At 44.2% G+C, this 17,977-nt stretch overlaps 1 protein-coding gene across 1 annotated transcript; it reads left to right on the forward strand.

Annotated features, from left to right (window-relative positions):
• The first annotated feature begins 436 nt into the window (after positions 1-436).
• Positions 437-17,817, forward strand: LOC109432855 (fork head domain-containing protein FD3-like). The gene is made up of 2 exons (XM_019709204.3): positions 437-1,762; positions 16,560-17,817. The coding sequence occupies exons 1-2, from the start codon at positions 1,227-1,229 to the stop codon at positions 17,815-17,817; spliced, it is 1,794 nt and encodes a 597-aa protein (XP_019564749.3). The 5' UTR covers positions 437-1,226.
• Positions 17,818-17,977: the final 160 nt, after the last annotated feature.

Consider the following 17,977-nt stretch of genomic DNA (forward strand, 5'->3'; position numbering starts at 1 on the left):
TTAAAATGCGTATGATTTGATTTCAAAAATGTTGATTCCTTCGTGTTTATCTGACGTTTTCGATCGAAAAAGCTGAACTCCCCAAAGTAATTTGCGTCGTTCGTACTGATGATCAACAAAAAAAAAGGATTTTTGAAAAAAAATAAAAAATAGTATACGTAGAATCGTTACATTTTATCGCGTAATATTAAAAGCATTTTAATCTGATTAAAATATCATTTCTTAACTTTCAGCGTTTCAGCCGAGGATAAACTGTGTCTTCTAAGATAAACAGAAGAAATACATTTGGGAAAACGATTTAAAAATAATGGGTTGATTTTGCATAATAAATTGTCAACATATTATTCGTATCAAAATCTATCAATATTTTAGCTTTGTTCGAAGAAATTCCAAAAATAAGCCACACCCTAAAGCCCACCCCGGACTGGGTAGGGGAAATTTCTTCTGTGTGCTTTTGTTGCTGTTGCCATCCGGATTGGTACTCTACTGGTGTGGAGGTTACAATACAATCTCGCTCAATGTCCTTAGCTCTGGCGTGGATTGGGTGAGCGTATGGCCGGCCATGTGGCATGAGAGGAACGCAAGCTGGCTGCGGCCAGGAACACTCGGCAACGGGAGAGCTTACGCTAACGAGGGTTGTGTGATCTCGGCGGAAAGAGAAATTATTACAACATAGCACAAGGACCTATCCTCCTATGGATGTCGTCTACAGGGACGACTCTGACTGTGAGGAGGGGTGTTGGTTGGAATTCCTCTGGCAGCAGGGGGATAACATCCGTCGCATCCTGTCTGTGTGTGGATGTTAGCCGATAGAGAGAGAACGCGAACATCTCGGTGTACGAATGGATAACATTTAGTTACGAGTTTTTGCTTGCGATTGACGCGCGCGCCATTATCATGCATACGTGAGCGCAAAATTTTCACAATTTTCCACAAAGTTAAAATAACATTTTCATTTTTATCCCGAACGCCGACGTGCGACGTGGTGTGTCTTCCGGAAGAAGCGAGAGCTCCGGTTAGTCTCTTGAAGTCATTCCGACGTGCGATACAAAAAGGATATACGGCGTGCGCGTTCAGTACGACTTTGATCACTATTGTGAAAGGACTTTTACGAACTGGATGCTAGCATGGGATCTAATCTAAAGTGTATCAGTGTTTCAAAAGAAAAACTATCCTGAAATAACAATACTGGAACAAATTTCAAGAGAAGTGAATATAAGTGAAAAATGCTCCCCTCGATTTCGCCTCTTTCGTCGTCTTCCCCATTGGATTTAAGACCAGTTCTAGGAGGGACAATTATCTCATCTATGCACCAGCACAGTACATCACACGAGTCCAGTCTCAGAGTCCACAGCCCACCCGGTGGCAGCAGTCTGAGCCATCCTCATTCGCATCATCAGTTGCACCATCCTCAGCATCAGCATCATCATCCCCATCACCAACATCAAACCCCTTCGAGCGGAAATGGCAACAGTGGCACTAACCATAACAGTTCCAGCAGTGCAGGTCCCATCAGCAATATCTCCAACAGTAGTTCCAGCAGCAATCACCGACAGGATACCGCCAGCGACGGCGAAACCAGCAGTGGAGATGGTGTTACCGCAAATGAAAGTAGCGGAAACGGAAACTCGAAATCATCGCGGACGCAGCAGGCTCTGGTGAAGCCACCGTATTCGTACATTGCGCTCATCACGATGGCGATACTGCAATCGCCGCAGAAGAAACTCACGCTCAGTGGAATATGTGAATTTATCATGAGCAGGTATGTTGGGGATGGTGCATTAATGTTTCCACGGTATGGACAGTTCTTGGAATAAAAATGGCAATGACAGCATAAGTATACTAGTTACAATGGGAAGGTCACATGATGGTTTATTTATGTTTTAACGTATTATCAGCCGTTTCGTTCTCTTCGTCTTGGAGGATTTTTTTGAATCCTATTGAACTCAAAGTTAGTCTCAAATCTTTCCCAACCAAGCTGATATATTCAACCAAGTTTCAGGCAATTTGGCCAATGAAAACCCCTCATGATGAAGAGAACAAACCCTCCGATAATACCCATAGTCACCCTATTTGTAAATAGCGAAAACTTCTTTGAATAACTTCCTTTCAAAGTCTTCCTTAACAATCGAGCGATCGTGCTGTAGTAATTTGTACAACACGTTGAAAAATATCGCCTTTTTTGTTCAGCATTAGCGTGGTGCTGGCGGTGGTGGCCAACCGCGCGAGTTACGGAAGGTTAACTCATTGGGGCCGAAGGGGTCATACATGACCCTAAAACAAAAATGGCTGCATAAATTCACACAGTCTTCGGGAAAGTTGTTCCAAATTGAGTATTCTATTAGGGGAAAAATGTGAGTACTTGTGTTTGTAACTTCATTGGCCACCTAGTAGCCGTGCGGTTAGGGTCACCAATCTTCTAATCGCACCATGTTGTGGGGTGAGGGTTCGATTCCCGCTCCGGGTGATGGAACTTTTCGTGAGAACAGTTTCTTCTCCGTATCCACTGGTGCATGCTCCGTATGTCCCTTGTCTAGTGTTAAGTTTCATTCAGTCTGTGCAGCCTTGGGCTGAAGACGGTGTCCGCAAAGTGAAGGATAAGCCAATAGAAATACACTAGAACTCCAATGGCGCTGTAGTAATTTTTCCTATTTAATTAAAGTAATTTCATTGTAATAATTGAATGTTTTTAAGCGTCCAGCTTGAAGAGCATCTTTTGTTTTGGTAAATAAAATTAATTTGACACTTCTAGTACCGCTGCTGACGCTGTAAAGGCGTGGCAAACTAGATGTTAGTCACACGAAAAGTCACGACAATGGACTTCTGTGGCTAATTATTCTAAATAATGCCTGCCAGTTGTCTTAAATGCTGAATTTCGATATGCCGCGGTTGCTAAGGTAAATTTGTTAAAGTCTTTGACGTTTCATAGTTGTTTATAATTCGGACTTTCGTCAGCTTTCCGATTTAGAAAAATTGCGCTAGGTTTTCATGAGTGATTTGATTTAATTCAAAATGTTGGGTTGCCGTGCGTGGGAAAGTGTGCTGAATTATGACTTTATAATAGCACGGTGGAACTGCTCCAGGTTTCTATGGGATTCCATAGAAATTCCATCCGGGATTCTCCAACAAATCCTTCACGATATCTCCGCCAATTCGATTCCTCTACTAGTTCCTCCACGAATTCCTTTTGGGATTCCCAAGCAGTTTTGGTGAGATTCTGCCTGGGGTTAATTTAGGACTCCTTCAAAAGTTCCCCAGGTTCTTGCAGGAGCTTCTTCTAAAATTTTTAAAGAGGTTCTGTCTGGGATTCCTTCAAGAGCTCTTACCAGGGTACCTCCAGGAAGAGTTCCCGTGATTCTACCAGAAATTCTATCCTGGATTTCTCAAGGAATACCTTTTGAGGTTACTTCAGGAGTTCCTTTCGAAATTTCTCTAGAAAATAATTTCGAGATTCCTCCAAAATTACTCCTGCTAGGATTATCCCAGCAATGTTTCAAAAATTTTCTACCAATTGACTTGGTTTTTGGAATACGGTAAGATACGCACTAGGGTGACCCACACTTATATGAAGAACAAAAAAATTGAAAAATGACAAGTCTTACCTCCTTAATCAGTTGTTTTGGTCTCCCAGAAGCTACGCTCAAAATTTTAGCAAAATCGATAAAGCCTAAGGTGGCGCTCAACAAGCTTGAAATTTGTAGGGGAAATCTTGGTCAAATGTATGCAGAAATCTTAAGTTTTCTAATTTTGCTGCTAGGTGGCGCTGTAAGCGTAGATTATTAAAACTCTTTGGTATTTTTGTGGATGATTATATGCCACACAACTTTGTCGAAGACCTCAAAGTGATCTTACGTCCGTGAAAAAAAAATATACCCTAGGTAAAGTGAAGTGAAACATTAGGCTTTATCGATTTTGCTCAAATTTTGAACGTTGCTTCTGGGAGTTCAAAACAACTGATTCAGAAGGTAAGACTTGGCATTTAAAAAAAAAATGTTTTTTATATATGTGTGGGCCACTGTGCGTATTAACAGTATCTAGCCATGTACAAAAATTCATATCAATTGGTTTGAAATTGACTGAAATATTTCAGCAAGTGTCCAATTAAGGTGCTCCTGCCCAAATTGTCCAAGACCCTACTTTGTCAGGATCTAATTTCCGACATATCAGACGAGAAATAGCCAATAATTACAAATATTCCATGTTTTGGTCGTTTTAACTGTTAAAACATCGAATATGAGAGCAAAAAAAATGTTCCTGTAACAGCAAGTTGGAACAAAATCCTGCTTCAGTGCATGAAAAACTAAAAATCCATAAATGTAGTTAAATGTAGAATCACAGACAAGCAGACGTAACTCTTAAAAGAAATTCATCCAAAACTTTTGCCCGGTGTCTTTTACATGAGCACACTGCTACCTGTTGGTAGAACCGCGCGGGATACTGTCGGCCATGATGGATTTCGATTTGACGTTTGTGTAGCCCGCACACTACTACACAAATAGCCTGTAATTTTCGTATGCATCATTCAGCAACGTGTACACTGGCAAACGTCAAAGTGATCAAACACTAGCGCCTCTGGTGAAAGGCTCGCGAAGATCAAATGAAATTTGATTTGATCGTCAAATGCATGTGCCAAGTCGTTTTGAAGAGTGTTACTTCTGTTTGTCTGTGGTAGAATTTTTCGGTTGATATCAAAACATAAATGCAATAATATAATTGTACAAATGGAAACTATTCTAACACTAAATATTTACAATAATTTGAAATGACAGCATATCAAAATGAGTGAATTTGTTGCTGAATACAAGTCATGTTTTTAATTTTCTATACTTTGTTGTTGGACTTTGCTCAGGATGTATGCGTAGATTTTCTGCATACGAATTGTAGTATTTCACAACCACTGAACAACATTTCTTTGCTGCACTGTGAAAGTGTAGTATGATCTTGTGGGCAAACATATTAATTGGAATACTTTGGTCATTATTCTAAAGCTTAGTCCATCTCAATTTAAAAGCTTTCTGCTTAATCGTGCCTTGAACACATGATTTGATTTGGATTGATGGACTTTGAAACTAAACACCTCACCTACGGCCAAATAAAAATTTAGAATCATCCTGTGCAACATAGTGTAACGTAGAAGGTGTGCCGGAAATTGAATTCTGATTGTGACCGAAATAGGCGTGAACTAGATGGAAATAGAATTCGACGGACAATTATTCAATCTTATTATTTATGAAAATGGTAGTTGTTTTACAATATGTTTTTACATTATATGATAGTTAATGTATGAATTAGTCATTGAAACCAAACAGGTCATGAGATATTGAGCGAGGTGCAAGGATAAACTCGATCATTATTGGCCGGTGCTTAATATGACGGACATTAGATAAAGACCCTAGCACCTTGATTGAATTCATTTACTCGACTGGAAGTTTCTAACAAAAAGGTAGCATAATTCTAACTAACCCTGATATTTATAACTTATAGTGTTATACTTCTGTTTCAAATGTCTACACGGAGACAAATTTCGTTCGTTTGAAACAAAAATATTCATGTTTATTCGGTAAACTGATAGAACATTTAAAACTAAAATTTTATTTTTTTAAAACTAACGCAATTACATATTGATTTCGACAATATCCATTGAGGAGCCCCCCGTTCCCGTACAACACGGGAGGTAGTGTTTCCAGGAAAGGAAATGACTTAATAAGTTTTATGGGAAAACAAATATTTCCGAAGAGCCGACCTTCCACAAAAAACAAAACTTTTTACATTTATTTCTAACATAATCTGTCACAAGATGCATTTTTGTTTCAAACATGCATTGCATTAGCTTCAAATGTGACGTTCGATTTGTTCCAAACAGCTTTATTTTTGTGGCCTGAACAAATTGACAATTTATTTGAATTTACGTCAAATATTTTTGATTTTAACATAGTTTTTTTTCTGCGTGTGGTGTACATAACAGTTAAAACACAATCATATCACATTATGTTATAACAGCTGGGTTATAACTCATTGTAATATACTTACGGTTTGATTCTTTGGCGTTCAAATAGTATTGTTACAAAGTTGTATCAAATAATGATAGAAACTAGTTATTTTGAAGCCAAGATTTATATCACGTTTTGTTATAATTTTAGACTGCTTACAACACAAAAAGTTATTATCTTGATTAAACCAGTATAGTTTTTGTTTAAGTTATTTAAACATCATCCTGCATCTAGTTTATAACATAACTACTAGCTGTCCTCGGCAATTGTTGTCTTGCCTACTGCGTTTTTTTTTACGTTCCTAATTCATGTCCCCGACGAGTCCCCGTTCAAAATGTATGAAAATCATTTTTGTGTTAATTTCAATTTCTCGAAATTTTGTGCCTCATAAACCTTCCTTGGGTGAAAACTAACAGGAAAAACAAAGATGATCCAAAACGGACGTTCCGGTCGCAAGTTATGCACGGTTCCACGTATGTCACTGCATTCGAATTTTTTACATCATGAACCTATTGCTTGACCTATTGTACATATTTTATAAATTTGATTATTATAATTTCCTAGTCTGATAGGCGCTCTACCAAGTGCAGCTGTCACCCACTTGAGAGTCACTCCGCTGTACCCTAGCAGACAATAGAACTATAAGTTAGGTTACGCAGTTAAAATTCAAAAAAAGAGAAAATAAATTCGATTTTTTATAAGTGAAGATAGTGTGTTTCTGTTCTTAGATAAGTTATATAAATAAGATAGAAGATAACTGGACGAACAAAGTATTTGTTCTTTCTGTTTAACTTTCAGAAATACGAGCCATTATTTATAGACTACTTGTTAAAATCAGTTTGTTGTACTGTTTGTCAAATATTTTGAAGAATTTTCAAACGTGCTACAAATTATTATTATTATTATTATTTATTAAAGACACTTTACCACGTTTCGTAGTGGCATTCGTGTCTGATTCTACAAAGTTATTTTATATGAAAAAAAACGTATCTTCAAAAGACGGCAACCTTGTAGCCTTTATATTTTTAGATATTCTGGAATTTTGGTAAGAAAATAGCCTTCACATATTTTTAACAATTACAGAGGCAAAATGGAGCAAGATTTTTCAATTGAATATGATATAAGTATTTAAAAGGTGTTAATTTTGTTGCATCTCATTCTGAGTAATCTTGTAATCGAGATGTAAAATATGATAGTTCGTAACCGAAATTTTCAAAAAATCTAAAAAAATATTGAAGACACAAATTTGTTATCATTAAATGAAACATGGATTTTATCATGTTGTAGAACAATCGAAATTTTTTAAAAAGATCTAGAAAAACTGATGTTTTAGAGTCGTTTACAAGACTTCCCTGAAAGCATCAGTACACTAAGTTCACATATGGTAAAAATTGAATTTTCATGTCACTATGTACTAGGTGAATTGATCACAAGAGCGATACCTTCAAAAGAATAACCCCTGTCTATCAATAAACTTCTTTGAACAAACTACGCCTGAAATGCTTGAAATGCTCTAGACACACGCAAATGACAGTAGAAGAATGTTTTCAAACCTCAGAATAAGGCGGATAGAAATTTCATTTTGCTTTTTTTGCCGCCCAGTTCACACTACCATCACCTGGTGTAAAAGTTGCACGAATCACTGTGTTGTGCAATTTGTCAACAGAAGGCACTAGTGTGAAACTTCAAACGCATAGAAAAACGATGCGCGCGCCTCTGGTTGTGAAAGCCACAACTATGAAAATTTAAAATGATCGTTAAAAGCGTGGTCGATGGAAATTTCACAAGTGTTACGTCTGTTTGTCTGTGGCTATATGTTCACTCAAAAAACGAATTTTCGATAGAAGGCTCGGAGGGTCAAGTCACATACCAATCAACTCAGTTTGACGAATTGAGTTGATGTCTTTTATTTTCTTCTAAACCATAGGGGGATAATCTGCTCAACAGACACCCAGAACAGAACAGAAGGTTAGGGTAGTGTAGGTCTGAGGCCGTCTTCTATAACAAAAGTAAAAGCCAGGACTACTCTCTCCTCGTACCCACTAAACCATTCCTATGGTCGCCAAACCCTACGTCTCTCCGGAACCACCAAGAAGGTATTGCTTCAGAGAGGGGCTAGTGCACATCGCACCCACAAGGTTAGCTGCGTAGCCTGCAGCAACGAACATCGATGACTCGCTTTGGAGAGTCCATCACGGTAGCATGCTGGCGCTTAGCCAGTTTCCCGAGTGGTCCTCGCCACTCCCTTTGTCCTCGGAAGGCGGGCAGAGTCAACCCCGCCCGCGCCCTACTGCTGAGCGGACATCAAGAACTGATGCCCACATGCAATCCGATCTGACCTGCCCGCAAAGGAAGGGTATCACTACCCTTCAGGCCCTATCAGATGCATCCGTAGGTTGCTGACGGCAGGGTCTCCACCTGCCCCGACCCTTGCCGGGGACCCCTTTCCAACCGCAGGCTTGGATCAACCCAGTAGACCGACGCCACGACAGCACCGCTACCGGGACTTCCTCTCCGCGGCCACTTAATCGTTGTAAGGGTCGATCTCGACCGCAGGGCACCGGTATGACCTACGAAGCCGACTCCGAACCCCTGGACCACCTCTTGTACTGCATCTGGACTAGCCATTCTCCGAGTCCACGCGCCACCTCCTCTGTAGCTCCCAGACGATGTGGGTAATAGCCGTTGAAACGGCGTTCCAGCCAAACTCATCCCTACACATCCTCTGGACCAAGTTGTCCGGAGTTGTGTCCTCCCCGCATGTGGCAAGCATGCGGTCACGCATTGTGCGAAAACGCGGGCACACGAACAAAACGTGTTCCGCAGTTTCCTCTGAACCATTGCACACTGGGCATTCGGGAGAATCCGCATGCCCGAAACGGTGTAGATACTGTCGGAAGCAACCATGACCTGTAAGGACCTGTGTCAGGTGGAATGTGACTTCCCCATGGCGCCTATTAATCCAACTATCTACCCTCGGTATCAACCTATAGGTCCACCTTCCTTTGGTGGAACTGTCCCACGCGCGCTGCCATTTGACCATAGAGGCCATCCTGACAGTCCTGCGTATGCCTCTTGTGCCGCGCATTTCGAAGCACTCCATGTCCTCACTGATAAGAATGCTGATAGGCACCATACCAGTAATGACGCAGAGAGCGTCGTGTGACACGGTACGGTACGCACTCGCAACCCTCAGGCACATAAGCCTGTAAGTACTTTCCAGCTTCCGTCGGTAGCATTTAGTACTTAGCGCGGTGCCCCACGCCGGGCCGCCATACCTAAGTATGGATGTAGCAACACTAGCCAGAAGCTTGCGCTTACTGGCGTACACCGCAGAGCTATTGGACATCATCCGGGACAGTGCCGCAATAGCTGTGGAGGCTCTTTTACAGGCATAATCGACGTGGCTACCGAAGGTAAGCTTATCGTCGATCATCACGCCCAAGTGTTTGACGGAGCGCTTTGACAGGATAGTACAGTCTCCTACACTGATCTCCGTCTGCTGCTCCGACTTCAGGTTGTTAACAACCGTCACCTCTGTCTTGTGGTGAGCCAGCTCCAGTTTCCTGGACTGCATCCACGCCTCCACAACCTTGATCGAGTGGTTGGTAGTCAACTTTACCTCCTCGATCGTTTCACCGTAGACTTCGAGCGTAATGTCGTCGGCAAATCCGACAATCACCACTCCCACTGGATACTCTAACCTCAACACCTCGTCGTACATGACATTCCATAACACCGGACCCAGGATGGAACCTTGCGGGACTCCTGAGGTTATGTGAAAGCACTTCCGACCCACCTCCGTGTCGTAGACTAGTACACGATTCTGAAAGTAACTTCCGAGAATCTTGTACAGGTACTCCGGTATCCCCAGACGCAAGAGCGCATCGGCAATAGCAGACCAGCTGGCGCTATTAAACGCATTCCTTACATCCAGAGTCACTACCGCGCAAAAGCGAATTCCCCTCCTCTTAGGCTCGAGTGCTTTCTCGGCGGTTTTTGTAACCGACAAGATAGCGTCTACGGTGGACCTCCCCTTCCGGAAGCCGTACTGGTTACTCGAAAGACCATTTTCGCCCTCGGTGAACCGCAACATTCTATTGAGGATGATCTTTTCGAGCACCTTCCCCGCCGTGTCAATCAAGCATATTGGTCTATATGCCGACGGGTCTCCGGGTGGTTTCCCCGCCTTTGGCAATAGTACCAGGCTCTGCCTCTTCCAATCTTCTGGGAAAACTCCCTCGTCCAGGCATTTCTGCATAGCAGACCTGAACATCTCGGGAGCCTCTGCAATAGCTACTTTTAAGGCCAAGTTCGGAACTCCGTCCGGACCTGGGGCCTTACCTACGCTAAGGGACTTAGCTATCCCCGCAAGTTCCACATCGGTGACCCTCTCCTCATCGCCAGCCCCAGTCCCCGGCTGTCCTACGAAAGGAGGCCAAGGACTAGGATCATGACGCGGAAAAAGTCCTCCAATGATCCCCTCCAACATCTCTGGAGATTGCTCTGTAGGAGCCATCACACCTCTCGTCTTGGCCAAAACGATCCTGTAGGCGTCACCCCACGGGTTCGTATTGGCACTCTGACAGAGACCCTCAAAGCAGGCCTTTTTGCTTGCTCTTATCTCGGTCTTAAGCGCGGCTTTTGCAGCGGCGAACACCACCCGCCGTTCGTTTCGCTCTTCCTCTGATCGTGCTCGCTGCATCCGCCGCCTAGCCCGTAGGCAGGCGCGGCGCAGGTCCGCAATCGCGTCGGTCCACCAGTAAGCCGGTGGCCTCCCATTTCTAGGGTGGACTCGCCTAGGCATGGTCGCATCACACGCACGTGAGAGCACCGCTACCAGCTCGTCGCCGTCTAAACCGATTAAGTTTCGCTCACGGCGGAGCGCTTCCCTAAATACCCCTTCGTCGAAGTATGATGTCTTCCACCTGCGAGGGCTTGGCCTTGGCCTAGCCGCCTCTTCTTCTATCCGCTGTCTGCTGTTATTGTAGTCGATACTGTAGCGAACCGCCAGGTGGTCGCTGTGAGTGTAGCCATCATCTACTCTCCAGTTCGAACTACTTGTTAGGCCAGGACTACAAAAGGTCACGTCAATAATTGACTCCGCTCCGTTTCGACTAAAGGTACTCTTGGTACCGACATTAGCCAAGTCGACATCTAAGATGGCCAGTGTTTCTAGCAGGATCTGACCCCGCTGGTTCGTGAAACGGCTTCCCCATTCCACGGCCCAGGCATTAAAGTCGCCCGCTATTACCACCGGCCTTCGCCCTGTGAGCACGGTCGTTAAGCGGTCCAGCATTTGCGTGAACTGCTCGATCGGCCACCGCGGAGGCGCATAACAGCTACAGAAGAAGACCCCGTTTACTTTGGCGACCACGAAGCCCTCATAGGTAGTAGACACCAACTCCTGAACGGGGTATTTACCCGTCGTCCATATCGCCGCCATTTTTCTGGTCCCATCCGCGACCTAGTTGCCGTTGCCGGCGGGTACTCGGTATGGGTCCGAAATGATGGCGATATCCGTCTCCCACTCAGAAACTGCCTGACAAAGCAGTTGCTGAGCCGCATCACAGTGGTTCAGGTTCAGCTGCGTTACCTGCACTGTGATTTGTTGCTCACTGCGGCTTTCTTAAAGGCCGGGCACCCTGGACCACCCATCGCATGTCTGTTTTTCGAGGTTTTCCCGGTACAGATCATGCAGATGGGCGGACTCGTGCAGCTTTGGGCCTTATGACCTTCAGCGCCGCATCGCCTACACAGTTTGCGCCTGTCGGGGCCTTTGCAGTCCCACGACTTGTGTCCTGGTTCCAGACACCTGAAGCAAACCTCAGGTGGCTCGTGGAATGTCAGGTGACATACACACCAGCCCACCTTAATACTCCCTACTTTAACGGACTTTTTAACGTCCGCCACAGGTAGCTGAACCAGAGCTATCTGTGTCCCTGCTGGCCCCTTCCGCAGCCTGACGGCTGTGGCGGCCACCTGAACATCGCACTGTTGCCGCAGTGCCGTGACGAGCTCTTCCGCTTCGGTGATCTCGTCTAGGTCTTTGACCTTCAGAGTCGCCTCATGCGTAAGAGCCCTCACCTCCACTCCATCACCAAGGACCTCTTCTGCCAGCCTCTTGTAGGCGGCGCCCTTGTGATCCTTCTCGCGCTTAAGCTCCAGGATCATTTCGCCCGTACGAGTACGTCTGATACTGCGTACGTCGGCTCCAAGACCCTCGAGCTTGGCGTCGCACCTCATCGCCTTCAAGACGTCCGAGTATTTCGACTGTTCGGTCTTGATGACGATAGCGTCACCTTTTTCGCGCCTGGCACCTGCCTTCCTACGCCTTGGCTTGGCGACCTGCACTTCTGCCTGCGGATTCCCCTTCTTCTTCCTCTTCCGCTCTACCTTTGTCCAAGGAGGGTCCTCTCCTTGGATCGCCCTGCTCTGTGGCTGCTGAGGGCCCACCATTGGTCGCAACCCCTTGTTCCCATCATTCCGGGACGGGCCGGCCTTTTCAGGCCCACCCTTCCCAGCTTTCCGGGAACCCTGGCTGGGGTCCGACTTTCCAGCGTTACCACCGGCTTTCGGGGTTATTATACGCCTGGCCTTGCGGGCGCCGCCAGACAGCTCCTCACCTGACGGCTGCCTCGCCCGCTTCTGCGAATGCTTGTCGCTTTTGTCGCGAGCATTCGCTTCCACTCTCTTCGGACTACCCGCGAAGGAGAAGGCCTCCGTTTGTGTAAACTTAGACGCTTTCTCCTTTGCGGGTTCCGCCGCTGCTGCAGCCAGCAACGCAACCGCGTGCTCCTGCTTGGCATTATCGACAGACGCCCTAAGCCGAAGCAAGGCCGTTTTCAGGTCCTTGCTTATATTCGACTTAGTTGTCGCAAAGTCGATAATTTTGCCAAGCTGCTGCTCAGCTACCTCAAATGCGGGCCGTCCTTTTTCTGCAACTTGGCTGATGGCCCTCAGCAACCATGCTCCGTCCATGACCTCCGCCGGCTGGCTTGCCGTGGAGTGGACAGGAGCTCCCACGCTTGAGCTGCGTAAGCAGCTTCCAGCACCTGACTCCTCGCTTCTCCTTGTAGGAGACCTCATCAACCCGCTTCTTGCGAAGGGGTTGATCGCACCGCTACTTCCACCTGAATTTTGATTCTTAAGATTTTTACTCATATTTGATTCCCACGAGTCGCACGAGAAAGAATGTCCACCACGCCAGAGCTCTGCATTAACGCGGTAAGGGACAGCTTACTGTGGGGGGTGCCCAGGTGCCCCACAGGCTCCGTTAAAGATCGAGCATCTTTTTCACCCCCTCGATCACTCATTCCTCGGCACGGGTCGCTTGACACCTTGAATTGGGGTTAGTAGTCCTATTCTTAGCCGGCAACTACGCGGCTGACTCGCAAGCGGGGGGGTGCGTCAGGCCCCAGGACATCCGTCCCTGCTGCCCTAATGAGTTGATGTCTGTATGTGTGTATGTGTGTATGTATGTCTGTGTACAAAAAAAGGTCACTCACTTTTAAGGCACTTCAGTCAATGGATTTTATGGATTTTAGCACGAATCGAACTGGAATTTTACCGCATTGTTTGCTATTGAAAATGGTTACGATCGGTCAAGGCGTTCCGGAGTTATGGCCATTTTAGTGATCCGGACCAGCCCCGGTGGAACTGGTCATATATAAAACTGAACCAAGCCCTATCATGCGACACATCAAGCTGCGCCGATTTTTGTAACCTTTAGCATGGTTGACGAATTTTGTGCGGAAATTAATACTGAAGACCAGAAAATCCCCAATATCGGCCCAATATTCAAGATGGCGACCAGAATATCCAAGATGGCGGTCTAAAATCCAAGATGGCGGTTGCAAATTTTGGTCCTAAAACCATGCAATATGGTATAAGGAAAATGCCCGGAACTGAAAAATGGTCGCCAGAATATCCAAGATGGCGGCTATTTAATGTAGTTTTAGGCCCAAAAACCATGCAATATGGGTATATTTGGTATAAGAAAGATGTCGCGAGTCCAAAAATGAAAACCAGATTATCGAAAATGGCGATCAAAAATCCAATTTGGCGGCTGAATATTTAAGATAGCTGCTATTCCATAAAGTTTTAGGTCCTAAATCCATGAAATATGGGTGTATGTATTTGGTATGGGGAAGATGTCCGGAGTCCAAAAATGGTGACCAGAATATCCAAGATGGCGGCTACAAATTCAAGATGGCGGCTATTTAATGTAGTTTTATGCCTTAAAACAATGCAATATGGATATTTTTGGTATGAGGAAGATGTCGGGTATCCAAAAAAGGCGTCCAGAATATCCAAGATGGCGGTCTAAAATCCAAGATGGCGGCTCAAAATTCAAGATGGCGGCATTTTAATGTGGTTTTAGGCCTTAAAACCATGCAATATGGGTATATTTTGTATGGGGAAGATTTCCGGAGTTCATAAATAGCAATCAGAATATCCAAAATGGCAGTCTAAAATCCAAGATGGCAGCTCAACATTCATGATGGCGCTTGTTTAATGGAGTTTAAGGCCCTAAACCCATGTAACATGGGTATATTTGGTATGGGGAAGATGTTCGCTGTCTAAACATGGCGCTCAGAATATACTAGATGGCGGTCTAAAATAAAAAATGGCGGCTCCAAATTCAAGATGGCGGCTATTTCATGGAGTTTTCGGCTCCAAAACCATGCAATATGGGTATATTTGGTATGGGGAAGATGTGTGGACTCCAAAAATTACGACCAGTATATCCAAAATGGCAGCTCAAAATTCAAGATGACGGCTGTTTATTGGAGTCTTAAAACCATGCAATATGAGGATATTTGGTATGGGGAAGAACCGCAAGTACCGAACTTCGTCAAAAACATGTAATTTTACTGGAAATTTTCTTAAAGTAAAACAAAAACAAACCTGCTTCTGTGACCAGCTGTCAAATCACAACAATTGAACCACTCCATAACCGCGGCAGCAGGGAAAAGTTCATAAATTCAATATTTTCCGGCATATTTTGATTGTGCCTCCTGCGGGAGCATGAATTCTGGCCTTCCGGCTGCGTTGCCAAGCTTCCATTGCCAAGTAAGTACCAGAAAAATCTGCGACTGTGTTACTTATTTACATACGGCATACGGCAATTGTGCAAACGACGAAGTGATTCTCCGCCGGAAACTTTTGATGTCAAATGAGAGAGAAGAATCGTACAAGTTCGAAGAACCGTTCAAATAACACTTTAAAGCAAACTATCTTTGTAACAGCAGATTTTTATGTGAAAGAGGCAAGATAATCCACCATCCGCCAATCCAGAAATCAATGGAAAATGAATGAAAGGGGGGGAAAATTATCGGGGAGTTTGGCGACGAAAGTGGGGCTCCCAAAAGCAGAATAATAAACATTAACTGAAGAACCCAGTAAATATTTCTTCCGAAAAAATTACCGACTTATTCAGTAATGTGTGACAGATTGGCATTTTATTCACTTACTGACTTTTCGGTAACGAAAAAAAATACCGGGTTTTCAGCAGTTCAAAAACCCAGTAAAATTTAACCGAAGTCGGTAATCAAAAAAAACTGTGTATGAAAGTGTTACTGATTTTAATAACACTCGATTAACATTAACAACACCCGATTCAGGCAACACCTGTTTTTGGCAACGATTTCTTACCGATTTTGGCAACACCCGTTTTTTGCAACATTTTTGTACCGATTTTGACACCACAAATTTTTGACAAAATTTTTTTATCGCGAAATCATCTTAAGTACATGATTTTTGCTTTACCTCTATTAAAAAAAATATATGAATTAAAACGACAATTTTTTTAAACATGGCGTAATTTATGAACGTCACCTACGGGGAGCGTTTTGTAACTTGTGAATAGTCCATATTGATAATATAAGTCAAAATAACGCATAAAAGTTGTAAAATCATTATTTTTTACCGATTTTGGCAACATAAAATTTACCTCGTGTTGCCAAAATCGGTAAGAAACTGTATTCATCAACATGTCACCTGAGTTTTGTTGAAATGGGTTTTCGAAGGCACGAGAAAGGCGCCAGCACCGCTAGGTGGATTAACTAGGGTTTTTTTGATATCAATCTAAAACTAGAACTAAAAAGCTTATAGCGCATTTAGTTCACCACTGGACTATCGCACTAGTTTTCACGAGTGCGAAAACGCTAATAAAAGTGCGCGATTGCATCATATCAACTCGGTGTCTTCAGAGCACTTGTTCTCCATAGATTGAAGAAATAGTGCGCCGAAGACATCAACCTGATTTGATGCAATCGCGCACTTTTATTTACGCTTTCGCACTTATAATGTCGCAGTTCGCAGTCCAGTAGTGAACTAAATGCGGTATACATCTTTGATTTTTTTGATATGTTATGGAAAGTTTTTTGATTTTTTATCTGATATCAAGTACACCATGCATCTACCCTTTGGGCTCTAAAAATCTGATAAAAATGCTGGATAAGCTTTGAAAAACTGTAAAGTGGAAGAAATAGGGCAGTTTTCACTACATTTAGTGCCAAAAACATACAAATATTCTTATCCTCGTAAAATTTCTTTCTTTCCCAGATTCCCCTACTACAAGGACAAATTCCCCGCCTGGCAAAACTCCATCCGTCACAACCTGAGCCTAAACGACTGCTTCATCAAGATACCCCGCGAACCGGGAAATCCCGGCAAGGGTAACTTCTGGACCCTGGACCCACTGGCGGAGGACATGTTCGACAACGGTAGCTTCCTGCGAAGACGAAAACGCTACAAACGAACCACCATCCCGCCGGGAATGAGCTTCCCGGCAGTGTTCAACCCGTTCGCGCCGTTTTGGATTCGGAAACCGGTGCCGGTGATACCGATGCAGTTCCCGCCGCATGGCAGCTTGGGCGGGTTCGGCAATGGGCTGGGGATACCGGGCAGGGGAGATTTCATGTTGGACAGTAAGCTGAACTTGTTCGGAGGTAAAATGGAAGACTTGAACGTGGCAGTGATGGAGAATAGTGAGTTCCTGGCGCGCAATTCGGACAGCATGAAGATTACGAATGCGATGAAGTTTTTCCACGGGTACAATAGTGAAGGTGGTGGGGGACCCAGTGGTTCTTACGAAGACGGTGTGAACGGACTGCAGTGCAATAATAATAATAATAACAATAGTTCAATTAGCAGAGACAATAGTGGTTACATTACGAAGACCAACAATCACGTTCCTATGGGTGGTGCAGACGAACGGTATCCGTCTTCTTCGGCATTGAGTCGAGGAGGTCTGTCTCCTGCGGCCGTCGGGAATAGAGACAATAGCAGTCCTTACGATGTGGATCTTTCAAATGATGATAAGATAGACGTGGAAAGTGATGATGACTACAAATCCATAAGTAAAAACTTCGACCATGAGCCGATTCAACATGAATCTTTTCTGGATCAAAATGGCCGCTACACTCCGACGGAAAAGGACTCCATCAAGGACTATGAGACAATAGGTCCGGCGGGAAAGCCTCCACATCACGAACCGGAAGATTATGGTTGCGAAGATGACGAAGACCACTCCGATAAGCACAGTAACGCCTCGCAGGATCATCATTTGGATAAGTCACAAAAATCTTTCTACATGAATCCCTACGAAGAATCGGACAACTTTATGCCTGAAACGATAGCCGCCGGCAAATACACCAGTCTAAAGCGAGCGATTGAAAGCGAGGACCTAAATGTGGTCGACACCTACGCCGAAACTAAATTGGTTGGGTTTGATTTTGCCAGCAGCCGGAAGCGGAAGTATGGCAACACCAAAGGATTCAGTATAGAGAATCTGATAGGCTGCAACGTGGAAGATAGATGAATCGGAACGTTTGTGGAAAATGAAGGTGAAGAATTTTAAAGCCCCGATCGGGTTGGCAATGATTACGTGTATATTTCTTGTAGAATTTAGATGACCATTTTAGAAAGCCAACCATGGATGAGTTATATGGCACAAGAGAAATACCACATTGTGTACATAG

This window comes from Aedes albopictus, unplaced genomic scaffold, assembly GCF_035046485.1.
Source record: "Aedes albopictus strain Foshan unplaced genomic scaffold, AalbF5 HiC_scaffold_265, whole genome shotgun sequence".
In the NCBI taxonomy this organism is placed as follows: domain Eukaryota; kingdom Metazoa; phylum Arthropoda; class Insecta; order Diptera; family Culicidae; genus Aedes; species Aedes albopictus.